Source organism: Aulonocara sp. 'chitande type north' Nkhata Bay, linkage group LG1 (assembly GCF_057382095.1).
Source record: "Aulonocara sp. 'chitande type north' Nkhata Bay isolate Kocher_YH1m ecotype deep benthic linkage group LG1, A_spYH_male_GT1.1, whole genome shotgun sequence".
In the NCBI taxonomy this organism is placed as follows: domain Eukaryota; kingdom Metazoa; phylum Chordata; class Actinopteri; order Cichliformes; family Cichlidae; genus Aulonocara; species Aulonocara sp. 'chitande type north' Nkhata Bay.
This window is the reverse complement of record NC_141344.1, coordinates 1,490,586-1,503,968: the sequence shown is the minus strand read 5'-3', so window position 1 is coordinate 1,503,968 and position 13,383 is coordinate 1,490,586. Positions and strand designations below refer to the sequence as shown.

The 13,383-nt window shown below is 51.4% G+C and overlaps 1 protein-coding gene across 3 annotated transcripts in view; it reads right to left on the bottom strand.

Annotated features, from left to right (window-relative positions):
- Window positions 1–1,648: 1,648 nt before the first annotated feature.
- Window positions 1,649–13,383, bottom strand: part of LOC147338437 (plakophilin-3-like) — a 31,520-nt gene continuing 19,785 nt past the window's right edge. For 2 of the 3 annotated variants that reach the window (XM_086285962.1, XM_086286066.1), the window contains 6 exons: window positions 12,803–12,967; window positions 8,067–8,240; window positions 7,832–7,985; window positions 7,496–7,691; window positions 7,159–7,246; window positions 1,649–2,730 (listed from right to left, as the gene is read on the bottom strand). In XM_086285962.1, coding sequence (XP_086142088.1) covers window positions 2,689–2,730; window positions 7,159–7,246; window positions 7,496–7,691; window positions 7,832–7,985; window positions 8,067–8,240; window positions 12,803–12,967 — 819 coding nt within the window. In that variant the 3' untranslated portion in view covers window positions 1,649–2,688. The remainder of the gene's footprint in view (window positions 2,731–7,158; window positions 7,247–7,495; window positions 7,692–7,831; window positions 7,986–8,066; window positions 8,241–12,802; window positions 12,968–13,383) is intronic. The other variant, XM_086286020.1, reaches the window with a different exon arrangement.

Sequence of the window (13,383 nt, the reverse complement as noted above, 5' to 3'; positions counted from 1 at the left end):
ATAATAGTGCAAAAGTAACATGACGAAACTCTGTTCAGACAGTGAATGGACTGATTCTTATACAGCGCTTTTTTACTCACCCATATTACTCAAAGTGCTCTATACAACATGTCACATTCACCCAATCAGGCCAAATGTGGCATGCCATCACATAAACAGTGCCATCTTACCATGCCAGAAGTCAGCCAGCAGTGCCGGCTTGACACCAGATCCAGGCAAGACCCGTCTGCTATGTGGGATGACTTGTTCTTTTGGCATTTTAGTTGTGGATTATGTTTGGACTGTGTCTCTTGCCCTTTCAGTATTGTTTTCTTGTGCTTCTAAGTGTCCCTTTGTTTCTTTTTAGGTTATGTAGTATGGGTTAGAGATATTTTGTATGTTGTTTTTGTTTAATAAATCCGCCTTTTGGATTATTCCCTGATGTGCCTGAGTTCTGTTATTTAGTGTCACTTTGAAAGGACACACATCCAGCATTGACATATAATTGTTCTTTCAATTTTTGATAAAGATTACAGTGAATTGAGATGTAACTTGGCACACAGGTACGGTAGGTGTCCCGGAGGAGGGATGTGTTGAAAGTTGGACCTCAACTACTCAGGATGATTTTTAATGAATTTCTGAAATTTCCATAATTGTATTGACTGTATTGGGCTGTTTCATTTAAATTTGTGTGCGCGCGTGCGACTGTTCGCGCGCGGGTATAGGCTTTCAATCGGCATATAAAGCGAAAAGGCGCTACCGTACAGACTGGTGTAAAAGCGCAAGGAAATTTATGCGGCGGATAAGACGCGGCTGGCTTGACCGCGGCTCACAAATGACGGCTCACTTTACCGCTGTGAGTCTCTGCAGGTGGACGGACGTCTAAACGCTCCTACTGGTGGAACCGTTCTGCTCTGTCAGTGTCTGATATCCTCCCGTTAACTGTAACAGGCTGTGACTCATTCACGGGTGAAGGACGTCCTGCCCTAAACGGAACTATGACAACAAGCCCTTCTATCAAAAACACGTTGAACGTTTTCAGGAGAAAAGTGTTCACATCCTGAAATTTACAGTTTTGTTCTTTGTTCATTCGTTGCGGGTGAGCTCGAGGGCGCCCCCTATGGTGCAACACTCGCCCTGTGTTCCTCCTGTGCGCGGTTTTAACAGCAGGGGTAAAACCCACGTCGCGTCATGTGTGAAAATGCTTCTGTAGGTGAGACTGGTTATGTTTGCTAATGCTAATAATCACTGGGATTTATATCAGCTGCACGCAGAGTGAAGCAGCAGGGCTGAGATGCAGTAAACAGCACCACCTGTGGGTGGTGTCAGGAAACGACACACTCCATAAACATGCCCTCTATAGTGTGACTGTGATGTGGAGCACACTGACATGAATCACTGTGACTTTAGCAGCATAATGTTTCCATCTCAGGGAACTCTTGTTCCACTGTGGGTGGTCTCAGAGTGGACAGCTCCCACGCCGGCTGCTGTGCTGGATGTTCATACATGACCTGCTGGGGAAACACGATCGCAGATGTTTCTCACGGCGGGAATGAGCCGGGCGAGGCTGCGTTCTCTGGCCACGCCTCCTCAAAAACAATGTTTGCACTGTGCTCGTTTCAGCAGCAGCTTCTAACACGGCCGGCCGAATAAGAACCATCCAGAGAACTTCTGTTAATGCACAGTATTTATTGACACAGTTTAGAAACATCCACGCATTTGTTCGTTCATGGTTTACAAACCAACCAACCAGCAATCGTTGTTAATCTTCATTTCAGATACAGGAGTTAAAGTATTCACTTCAGTTTTATTACCTTTTATTAACAGTTAGAAAATGTTCCTACACACGAAATCATCACGTCTACATTTCGACCCTCTGTGCTTCCCTTTAACTCAACTCACACCTCTGCTGTGAGAAGCAGAAGTTGCAGAAATCGGTGAGCAAACCTCGCGTGATCTGCTCGCGGCTTTCCGACAAAATCATCCCAACAGCCGTCGCCCACGGAAACAAGTCAGGCTAAACTAAACCGAATCATCCTTTAACCTTTAAGCACGCCCCAGGACGCCGCTCACCTGCCAGAACGCACCTGTGAGACGTCGTTAGAGTCTGAAGATCTGACCTCTGACCTTTGGATTAAAAAAAGTAATGAGTGAGTGGTGACCTGCAGGTCTTCAACGGTGTGTTCACAACAAACGTGGAGCGTGATTACATACAAAGTTCATGCAATGAGGCAAGTTCATGCTGGGCGATACAAACGGGGGCGAATCTGCCTTCACACGGGAGAGCCGGGATTCTCCTCCAGCGCCACGTGGACGCCGACTGAACCATCGGCATCACAGGGGTGAATGCTCCGGTTTCCACGGTGACTGCAGTCACATGAGGTGAAACCTTCATGTTTGATGTGAACACACCCTAAAAGACACACATGTGCATCAATATTTACAACGGTAAGTGAAGGCATCGGCAACCAAAGCTAAACTCTACGAGCACCGCACGTAACGCGAACACGTCCAAGGCGTGGAGTCGGACTCTGACGTGTGTCCGTGTCGAGCTTCCCGTCAGACTCTCTGCGGCTGAGCGAACGCACAGCTGCCAAAGGCCATGTGCGTTTGCGTGGCTCCGGGTCACTATCGCCTTCCTGGAAGTCGGTCGCAGTCACATAACGGGTTCGGTCAACTTCGTCTTGGTCCCGAGGTCAAACGCTGAGCCTAGAAGGATCCGTCTGCGAAGTCTCGTTTGCCGAATCCTTTCTGGAAAAAGACACAAACAGAAACTCACCCAGTGTCCCCACAGAGCGACTCGACCGTCATCATCATCGTTCGTAATACAAAAAACGTCCCAGTTTTACTTTGGATGTTTGCATGATTTCACCCGCTGCCCCCTGCTGGACACCAGCCTGCAGATGTTTGTCTCACACTCAGCTCACTTTTATTTACACAGCAACAGTCGCCTCAAGGCGCTGTAAGGTCGACCCTACAATAATACATACAGAGAAAAACCCAACAATCACATGACCCCCTATGAGCAGCACTTTGGCGACCAGCCTCAGGGAGGGGCGGGGCCATCTGCTGCGACCGGCTGGAGTGAGCGGGCTGGCACCGCTCGTCTTCACATCCACAGATTATCAGCGGGATTCAACTCTCTGCAGGCCGCTCGGTGAAGCTCACTTTGGTGTTTGGGGCGCAGCCTCGCCCTCCTTTCTTTGAACCCAAGCAGCGTCTCTGACCAAAGGGCGCTCCCGGTCTGCAGGATGTTCCTCAGGCTGTCCTCAGCATACTTCAGTCTGTGTTTTAGTCTTGTGCTTCCTGGTGTGCAGGTGATGTCACTACATCGGCTCAGTGAAGTTAGTGTTTAGACTCTCACTGGTTTTCTCTCCAAGCCTCTGAAATCTTTGCTTCCTGTCTCTGCAGGCTTCTTCTGTGAGCACCGACTGTTTCTCTCAAGTCTGGACTTTTGTTTTTAGCCTGATGTTTTCTCAGTGACAGCTCGAACCCCGCTGAAGTCTTTTATTCTGAAGAGAACCCTCAGCTTCCACTGGAGCATTACAGAGTGAAAGCACATCACTGCACAGCAGTGGTTTGAGCCGTGCTCCAATAAAAGCTCAGTGTCTCAGAGGGTAACAGTAATAATAACACGGACTCTGGTCATGTTTAGAAATCATTCTGTAATTTGTGCTAAAACAAAATGATTTATGTTTGATGAAGAAAACGCTGTGATTAAAAGAATCTTTGGAGGAGGGTACAACTCAGTCCTGCTCTGCCCTCTAGTGGGCGACTACGTGCCCACACCTACCCACCCAACACAGCTGATGTCGCAACAGAGACACACCCACAGTTTACAGCATGAATTCCTCTTTTTTTACCGCGTACGAGTACAAATACTTAAAGTACTTCAGTGTAGGGTGAGCAGAACACGCGAGTACTACAGGAGCTTTTAGAGGAAATGAAGAATAAGCAGCAGGTCCAGAGTAGAGTACGACTAACACTGAGCCCATCAGGCGGTAAGATCCTGCAGTGCAGCTTAAAAATCATCAAAGGAGTGATGAAAGATGCTGCAACCGTGAATCGTTAAAAGATGAAGTGTCTGAAGACGCAGCTCAGTGGAATTACAGCCTGTAGCTCACTCCACAGGCCGTCGCTCCACTGCTGCAGCGCCGTGCAGGGCGGGTTCCTGCGTCGCCCACAGACAGACGCCCACACGAAGCCTCGCTGTGTGATGGTGAAATGTCCCTCGGACCTCAGAACTCACAGACCTACAAACATCAGCCCACAGCAGCTTCAGCCCACAGCAGCTTCGGCCCACAGCAGCTTCAGCCCACAGCAGCTTCGGCCCACAGCAGCTTCAGCCCACAGCAGCTTCCCCACAGCAGCTTCCCCACAGCAGCTTCAGCCCACAGCAGCTTCAGTCCACAGCAGCTTCCCCACAGCAGCTTCCCCACAGCAGCTTCAGCCCACAGCAGCTTCAGCCCACAGCAGCTTCCCCACAGCAGCTTCAGCCCACAGCAGCTTCCCCACAGCAGCTTCAGCCCACAGCAGCTTCAGCCCACAGCAGCTTCCCCACAGCAGCTTCAGCCCACAGCAGCTTCCCCACAGCAGCTTCCCCACAGCAGCTTCAGCCCACAGCAGCTTCCCCACAGCAGCTTCCCCACAGCAGCTTCAGTCCACAGCAGCTTCCCCACAGCAGCTTCAGTCCACAGCAGCTTCAGTCCACAGCAGCTTCAGTCCACAGCAGCTTCAGTCCACAGCAGCTTCAGTCCACAGCAGCTTCAGTCCACAGCAGCACTATTATAAGCGATGTGGAGAGGAGCAGCTTCTGAGGGCTCTGTGATCTATCAGGAATTTTGAGCGTTATCCTGACGTGGACATCGGCACAATGCCATGCAGCCGTGCACGGTGTACTTTTGAAGGACTGGAAGTTTAGATTTTCTGTCATAAACTAAAGTGTCTGTGTGTGTCCCTGTGTGTGTCCCTGTGTGTGTCACTGAACTTTAGCTGTGCTCCAGGTTCCTCTGCAGCCGTCTCCTGGTCGCCTGCTGCAGGCTCAGAAGAATGAAGGAGCCCATGTATCTGTCAGCCTTCATCAGGCGCTCGGAGCCGTTTCCACAGCGCAGCACCATAAACTCAGAGAAGTTGCACAATAAACGGAGCCTGGGCTATAAAAGCTGGGCCGCCACACTCAGCGTTACCTAACAAAGCTGTTTGTCGACAGTTTGACTGCAGAGAAAAAGTTTCACCATCTGTAAACCAGAAATATTCATCCTGTCATTTTGTTTCTGCACAGTTGTGTTCCAGATGTGTTATCTGCACAACTGGGTTTGTGTGAAAGTGCAGGGAGATAAAGGCCTGGGTTTGTTTGTGCTGCGCGGATTTACGGGAGGAGGACCGCCAAGTTCACCTCAGCAGAGACACAGAGGCGAACCCAAAATGTCTGAGCCAGATTCTCCACATTCCTGCTGCAGCTCAGCAGACACGAGGAAAGGATTCTCACAGCAGGAGCGGGTGGGGGGGTCTGCTAATGCCTCCACAGAAGGAGGGGAGGCTACAGACAGACTCGCATTTAGCTTTTCATCATCATCATCATCATGTGGTGTTCTGGGGCAGAGTGAGCCCCTGCCAGCCCAATCATTAACAAGTTTAATTTCATTTTTAGTTCAGAGACGGAGTTTAGCAAGTCTCCAGTCTGACTGCTGCTTACTTCAGAGAAAATATTTGCTTTTGCAGAACTTCCAGATAAGCACGTCCACAGACTAATGAGGGCCAGGCTCGGGTGCAGAGCAGAGGAGGGAGGCAGCGAGGAAGAGGAGTTACGAGAAGTGGAGGTCAAGTGAGATAAAAAACAGATGCAGCCAGATGCAGACGAGAAAACCATCTGGTGGAAACAAACGGAGCACAATGACAGCCCACGCCCACAGCTTCTCCCCAGCTCAGGCTGCAGGAAATAAAACAGCAGGACGGGTTCAGGCTCTTTGACTTAAACATAGCTGCAACCAGAAATGTGACAAAGGCTCCCAAAGTCACCACAAGCACGCCGCCTCCGTCTTCACCTCGACGACACGTTTGAGACCCGTCCTGTTCGCCCTCACTCTGCTGCTTCAGCCTTTGAGGATGAAGAAACCTGGTGAATGTGGTGCTGGTTTGTTTTTGGCACAGCGGCTCGCTGCTTGTGCCAAAGCGAGTCCCGCTGCCGCGTCCTCACACACACGTGATCCTGATGCGTTATTGTCACACTCGTAAGCGGTGCGCGCTTGATGTCTCTGCATTATCGCTCAATCATCCAGGTAAGGAAATCCAAACAGGCTGATTCTGTTCATCTGGATGTTTGCAGCTGACTGCAGGTTTCCAACCTTATAAACAGGACATTTACACAATGACTGAAACAATGGCCTACGAGGTCATGACCATTAACATGTAAATTGACCAATTGGCCATGAGTCCCGTTCACAGAGAGTTGGGGAACGGCTGCAATCACAGCATTATAAGATGGTGACAGATGTACCCTTAGGCCCCCTCCTCGATTCAGAGATGGTCTCCTTGACTCCGCCCTCAAACCAGCGTTCCTCCCTGTCCAGGATGTGTACTTCCTCATCACTGAGTCCTGATGCTCCTGATGCTCCTGACACATAAGGGCTCACTAAAGGTTTTCAGGCAGCAGCTGTCCTTCTTCTCGTCTTTAGGAGCCTTCAGGCTGATCAACAGTCTCTGGTTGCTGATCAATGGTGTGTTTGTCAGCCTGGCTACAGAGCTGAAGAGAAACCTGGGGTTGTTCTTATTTTCTTCAATCAGTGATGAATAGTAAGATGTTCTGGCTTTGTGGAGGGCTTTCTTATAAAGCAGCAAACTATTTCTCCAGGCTAAATGATGATCCTCTAAATCTGTGACACGCCATTTCCTCTCCAGCTTACGAGTCATCTGCTTTAGGGTGCGTGTTTGAGAATTATACCACGGAGTCAGGTACTTCTGATTTGTCACAGGAGCTACAGTCGTACGCAGTGAGGAGGTCAAATGATTGACAAGATAAGATAACAGCAGGTGACTTATATCCTCAAACTCAGTTGCAGCACTTTCAGAAAAACATCTACTGTGACGAAATCTACTCCCCGCTGCTGGAAATAATTAGCGGGTGAATCAACAGAGAGTGTGTTCTGGATGAAGCATGTGAAGATTACACATGAAACTCACCAGTCTGTAGTCTCTGTGCAGCTTCTTGTACTGGAACATGTTGCAGAGGACGGTCGAGGCTGCTCGGGCAGCTTTTTGACTCCCGGAGCTAAAAGTGAAGGACAGCAGAGAGTGAGAGAGGACAGGAGGACTAATGAGGCGGAAATACCAGAGCAGCAGGGACGAGCTTCATCACAAACATGTCCCGCAGTGTGAAGGAAAGGTTATAACAGACATGTGAAGTCCTAAACAGGAAACAAAGGTCGCAGAGGGGTCACAGCTTTGTTTCAGCGGAAACATGAAGAGTCTGAAGAGAAACGGCGGCAGAGCCGGCGACCATCAGCGCGACTACACGTACCTGCTGTCGTGGGACGTCTTGATGCCCACCAGTTTGGGGATGCCGTTGAAGTGACAGACGTCGCGGGCTGCCGAGGAGCTGCAGGTGACCAGGTGGTTGAGGGCTCCGCAGAGGTTGACCACCACGTCGCTGGATGGCATTTTCTGCAGGCCGTCTGCAGGAAGCTTGGACACCAGAAGCCCCACCATGTTCTTAGCTGCCACGACACAGAAGAAGGACTTGAATAAGAAAGACTCTGGAGCGGACCTGGACCTTGGGGTCCAGAGAACGGGAAAAAGGCGGATGCACTGAAGCCCCTTAAAAGCAGAGCTGCACCTGTCCCAGCAAGGCTCTTACCCATGTGCTGTTTGTCGGTGGCGTGCCGGGCCAGATTTCTCAGCAGGCCGCTCAGAGGCCTGAGCTCCGTGTCGCTGATGGTGTCCAGCCGGTCCAGGAGGATGGGAAGCATCCGCTCCTTCTCTATAATCACCATGCTCAGCACGGACGCCCACTAACAGAGAGGAGCAAAGGTCACGTGAGCCTGCAGAGACCGCACCTCGCATTAAAGCTGACGATCGGGATGAGGCGTTACCCTGGCATCTCCCGCGGTGATGTTCTGCAGGGCTCCGATGGCGGCCTCGCGGCTGCAGGAACTGTAGTCGCTGTTCTGCAGGATGAGCTTGTAGAGCCCCACCACCTTCGGGTGCCACAGCCACTCGGACCCTTTAGGCTGAGACAGGGTGGGCAGGTTCTGGTGATTCTGCTGCTGGCGAAGAGAGAAATCAAGTACAAATACAGAATTTGGGGTCAAAAGTAGCAAAAATATATAAAACAAAAAGTTGATTTATTCAAATAATTCATAATTGAAGAAAATCTGCTGAGTGTAAACTCAACGTAAAACTAAACCAAACCAAACTAAACCAAACCATGCTAAACCAAACCATGCTAAAGTAAACCAAGCCAAGCTAAGCTAAGCTAAACTAAACTAAACCATGCTAAACCAAACCAAACTAAACCAAGCTAAGCTAAGCTAAGCTAAACTAAACCAAAAGAAACTAAACCAAACTAAGCTAAACCAAGCTACGCTAAACCAAACTAAGCTAAGCTAAGCTAAGCTAAACCAAACTAAACCAAGCTAAGCTAAGCTAAGCTAAGCTAAACAAAACTAAATTAAACCAAAAGAAACTAAACCAAACTAAGCTAAACCAAGCTACGCTAAACCAAACTAAGCTAAGCTAAGCTAAGCTAAACCAAACTAAACCAAGCTAAGCTAAACTAAGCTAAACCAAGCTAAGCTAAACCAGGCTAAGCTAAACCAAGCTAAGCTAAACTAAACTAAACCAGACTAAGCTAAACCAAGCTAAACTAAACCAAACTAAACCAAGCTAAGCTAAACTAAACTAAACCAAACCAAAAGAAACTAAACCAGACTAAGCTAAACCAAGCTAATTAAACCAAGCTAAACTAAACTAAACCAGACTAAGCTAAACCAAGCTAAACTAAACCAAACTAAACCAAGCTAAGCTAAACTAAACTAAACCAAAAGAAACTAAACCAGACTAAGCTAAACCAAGCTAATTAAACCAAGCTAAACTAAACTAAACCAGACTAAGCTAAACCAGACTAAACAAACCTAACATTAAACGAAACTACTTTCATGAGTTACAGTAGCACTTGTTTGCAGACTTTGTACTAAATTGATAAACTGTGAGAATCAAGTTGAGTCCATCCATCCATCCATCCATCTTCATCCGCTTATCCGAGGTCGGGTCGCGGGGGTAGCAGCCTAAGCAAAGAGGTCCAGACCTCCCTCTCCCCAGCCACCTCCTCCAGCTTGTCCGGGGGAATACCAAGGCGTTCCCAGGCCAGCCGAGAGATATAATCTCTCCAGCGTGTCCTGGGTCTGCCTCCTCCCGGTGGGACATGCCTGGAACACCTCGCCCAGGAGGCGCCCAGGGGGCATCCTTGCCAGATGCCCGAACCACCTCAGCTGGCTCCTTTCGATGTGGAGCAGCAGCTGCTCTACTCTAAGCCCCTCCCGGATGGCCGAACTTCTCACCCTATCTCTAAGGGAGAGGCCAGCCACCCTTCGGAGGAAGCTCATTTCCGCCGCTTGTATCCGCGATCTCGTTCTTTCGGTCACTACCCACAGCTCGTGGCCATAGGTGAGGGTAGGGACGTAGATCGACCGGTAAATTGAGAGCTTCGCTTTTACACTCAGCTCCCTCTTCACCACGACTGACCGGTGCAGCGTCCGCATTACTGCAGCCGCAGCCCCAATCCGTCTGTCGATCTCCAGCTCCCTTCTCCCATCACTCGCGAACAAGACCCCGAGATACTTGAACTCCTCCACTTGGGGCAGGAACTCATCCCCGACCCGGAGTGGGCACTCCACCCTTTTCCGGCTGAGAACCATGGCCTCAGATTTGGAGGTGCTGATCCTCATTCCCGCTGCGTTACACTCGCTCCAGTGCGAGCTGGAGGCCCTCACCCGATGAAGCCAACAGAACCACATCATCCGCAAAAATCAGAGATGAGATTCTGAGGCCACCAAAGCGAAAGCCCTCCGCCACTTGGCTGCGCCTAGAAATCCTGTCCATAAAAATTATGAACAGAACCGGAGACAAAGGGCAGCCCTGGCGGAGCCCATCACCCACCGGGAACGAGTCCGACTTATTGCCGGCAATGCGAACCAAGCTCTTGCAACGGTTGTATAGGGATTGAATGGCCCGTAGCAATGGGCCAGACACCCCATACTCGCGCAACACCTCCCACAGGACGCCCCGAGGGACACGGTCGAATGCCTTCTCCAGGTCCACAAAACACATGTAGACTGGTTGGGCAAACTCCCATGCACCCTCAAGTATCCTCGAGAGGACAAAGAGCTGGTCCAGTGTTCCGCGACCAGGACGAAAACCGCATTGTTCCTCCTGTATCCGAGGTTCGACTAGCGGACGAACCCTCCTCTCCAGCACCCTGGCATAGACTTTCCCGGGGAGGCTGAGGAGTGTGATCCCCCTGTAGTTGGAACACACCCTCCGGTCCCCCTTCTTGAAGATGGGGACCACCACCCCGGTCTGCCAGTCCACAGGTACTGCCCCTGATCTCCACGCAACATTGCAGAGACGTGTCAACCAAGACAGCCCTACAACGTCCAGAGCCTTCAGGAACTCGGGGCGGACCTCATCGACACCAGGGGCTCTGCCACCAAGGAGTTGTTTAACTGCCTCAGTGACCTCGCCCCCGGAAATTGGTGGGTCGCACCCCTCATCCCCAGACTCTGCTTCCTCCCCGGAAGACGTGTCAGTGGGATTAAGGAGGTCCTCGAAGTATTCCTTCCACCGCCCGACAATTTTCTCAGTCGACGTCAACAGCGCTCCGCCAGCACTATACACAGTGCAGGTAGAGCACCGCTTTCCCCTCCTGAGACGCCTGACGGTTTGCCAGAATCTCTTCGAGGCAGTCCGAAAGTCTTTTTCCATGGCCTCTCCGAACTCCTCCCACACCCGAGTTTTTGCTTCAGCCACTGCCCGAGCCGCATTCCGCTTGGCCTGTCGATACCTGTCGGCTGCCTCCGGAGTCCCACAGGCTAACCAAGCCCGATAGGCCTCCTTCTTCAGCCTGGTGGCTCCCTTCACCTCTGGTGTCCACCATTTGGTTCGGGGATTACCACCACGGCAGGCACCAACCACCTTGCGGCCGCAGCTCAATGCAGCAGCTTCGGCAATGGAGACGCTGAACATGGTCCATTCGGACTCAATGTCCCCAGTCTCCCTCGGAATGCTGTTGAAGCTCTGCCGGAGGTGTGCGTTGAAGATCTCGCGGACTGGGGCCTCTGCTAGACGTTCCCAGCACACCCTCACTACGCGTTTAGGTGCACCAGGTCTGTCCAGCGTCCTCCCCCGCCACCTGATCCAACTCACCACCAGGTGGTGATCAGTTGACAGCTCAGCCCCTCTCTTTACCCGAGTGTCCAGAACATATGGTCGCAGGTCTGGTGATACGATTACAAAATCGATCATCGACCTACGGCCTAGAGCATCCTGGTGCCACGTGCACTTATGGACACTCTTATGTTCGAACAGGGTGTTCGTTATGGCCAAACTGTGATTAGCACAGAAGTCCAATAGCAAAGCACCGCTCGGGTTCAGATCAGGGAGGCCGTTCCTCCCAATCACGCCCCTCCAGGTCTCGCTGTCGTTACCCACGTGAGCATTGAAGTCTCCCAGCAGGACAACAGAGTCTCCAGGTGGAGCACCTTCCAGCACCCCCCCCAGGGACTCTAAGAAGGCTGGGTACTCCGAACTGCCACTCGGCGCATAAGCGCAGATGACAGTCAGGACCCGTTCCCCGACCCTAAGGCGCAGGGAACAAACCCTCTCGTCCACCGGGAAAAACCCCAACGTACCGGCAGCAAGCCGAGGGGATATAAGAATACCCACCCCAGCCCGCCGCCTCTCACCAGGGGCAACTCCAGACTGAGACAGAGTCCAGCCCCTCTCCAGGAGACTGGTTCCAGAGCCCAGACAATGCGTAGAGGTGAGCCCAACTATATCTAGCCGGTACCTCTCAACCTCACGCACCAACTCAGGCTCCTTCCCCACCAGAGAGGTGACATTCCATGTCCCTATTGCCAGTCTTGGCAGCCGGGGGTCGGTCCGCCAGGGCCTCCGCTCCTGGCCGCCACCCGGCTCACAATGCACCCGACCCCTATGGCGCCTCCTGCGGGTGGTGGGCCTGCGGGAGGATGGGCCCATGTCTCCTCTTCGGGCTGTGCCCGGCCGGGCCCCATGGACTAAGGCCCGGCCACCAGACGCTCGCCCTCGGGCACCCTCCCCGGGCCTGGCTCCAGGGCGGGGCCCCGGTAACCCTATCCCGGGCAGGGTAAACTGTTCCCTCGATATTCTTTTCATGGGGGTCTTCTGAATCGCTCTTTGTCTGGTCCCTCACCCAGGACCAGTTTGCCATGGGAGACCCTACCAGGGGGCAAAAGCCCCCAGACAACATAGCCCCTGGGATCCCTGGGACACACAAACCCCTCCACCACGATAAGGTAGCGATTCTAGGAGGAGTCAAGTTGAGTCGTTCAATAAAAACAAAGATTGTTATGAATTTATCTTTCAGGCGCTCGTGTGATTAAACTGCTTACGTCTGTCTGCTGCTGTTTTCCAGTTTCACATTTAAGTTAGATTTTAAACGAACACATTACTATGAAATCTAGCAGACCGTAGCTACTCTAATGTGCAGAAGGTTTTGGAGGTGATGGGGATCCAGACACAGAGCACCACACGGGTGGATAACACCAGCACCCTCTCCTCCTGCTCGTACCTCCACGTTCTTCTTGCTGTACAGAGTGAAGCAGCCGATGGTCTCGATCTCTCTGTTGGCAGAAGCTCTCGACGGGCCCTCGAGGCGGAGCTGGACTGAGGGGGGAAGCTCCGAGTACAGCTGATAGGACAGATTTCTCATCACGCACAGGGAGTTCTCCAAACCCTGAACACGCAGACAGGAAATAAAAAATGGATATCAGTTAAAAGAGCGACCGAAACAAACGGGCTCAAAGCAGCGAGTCTTAGTCACCGTGCCGACTCTGATGAGCTTCAGACACTAAAAGCACAGAAAGAAGTCTGAACCCTTTTCACACCGCACCATTAATAACGTGGAGAGTCGCCACCATCGAAAACTGGGAATGACTGAGGATTCTGTCGCCCTCGTCCTTGAAGCTCGCACATCGCGATATCCCGTTTCAGTCGCTCCCACCCCCGCTCTGACCCGAGGACAGACAAAATCTATTTTTATTAACCAGCTGTTTTCTTTCTCCCAGCCTTCTTTATGATGCACTGCTGCAGTTTTACATCTTTGCACTTTTTAACAACAGCACAGAGACGATTTCAGAGGAATAACTGGAA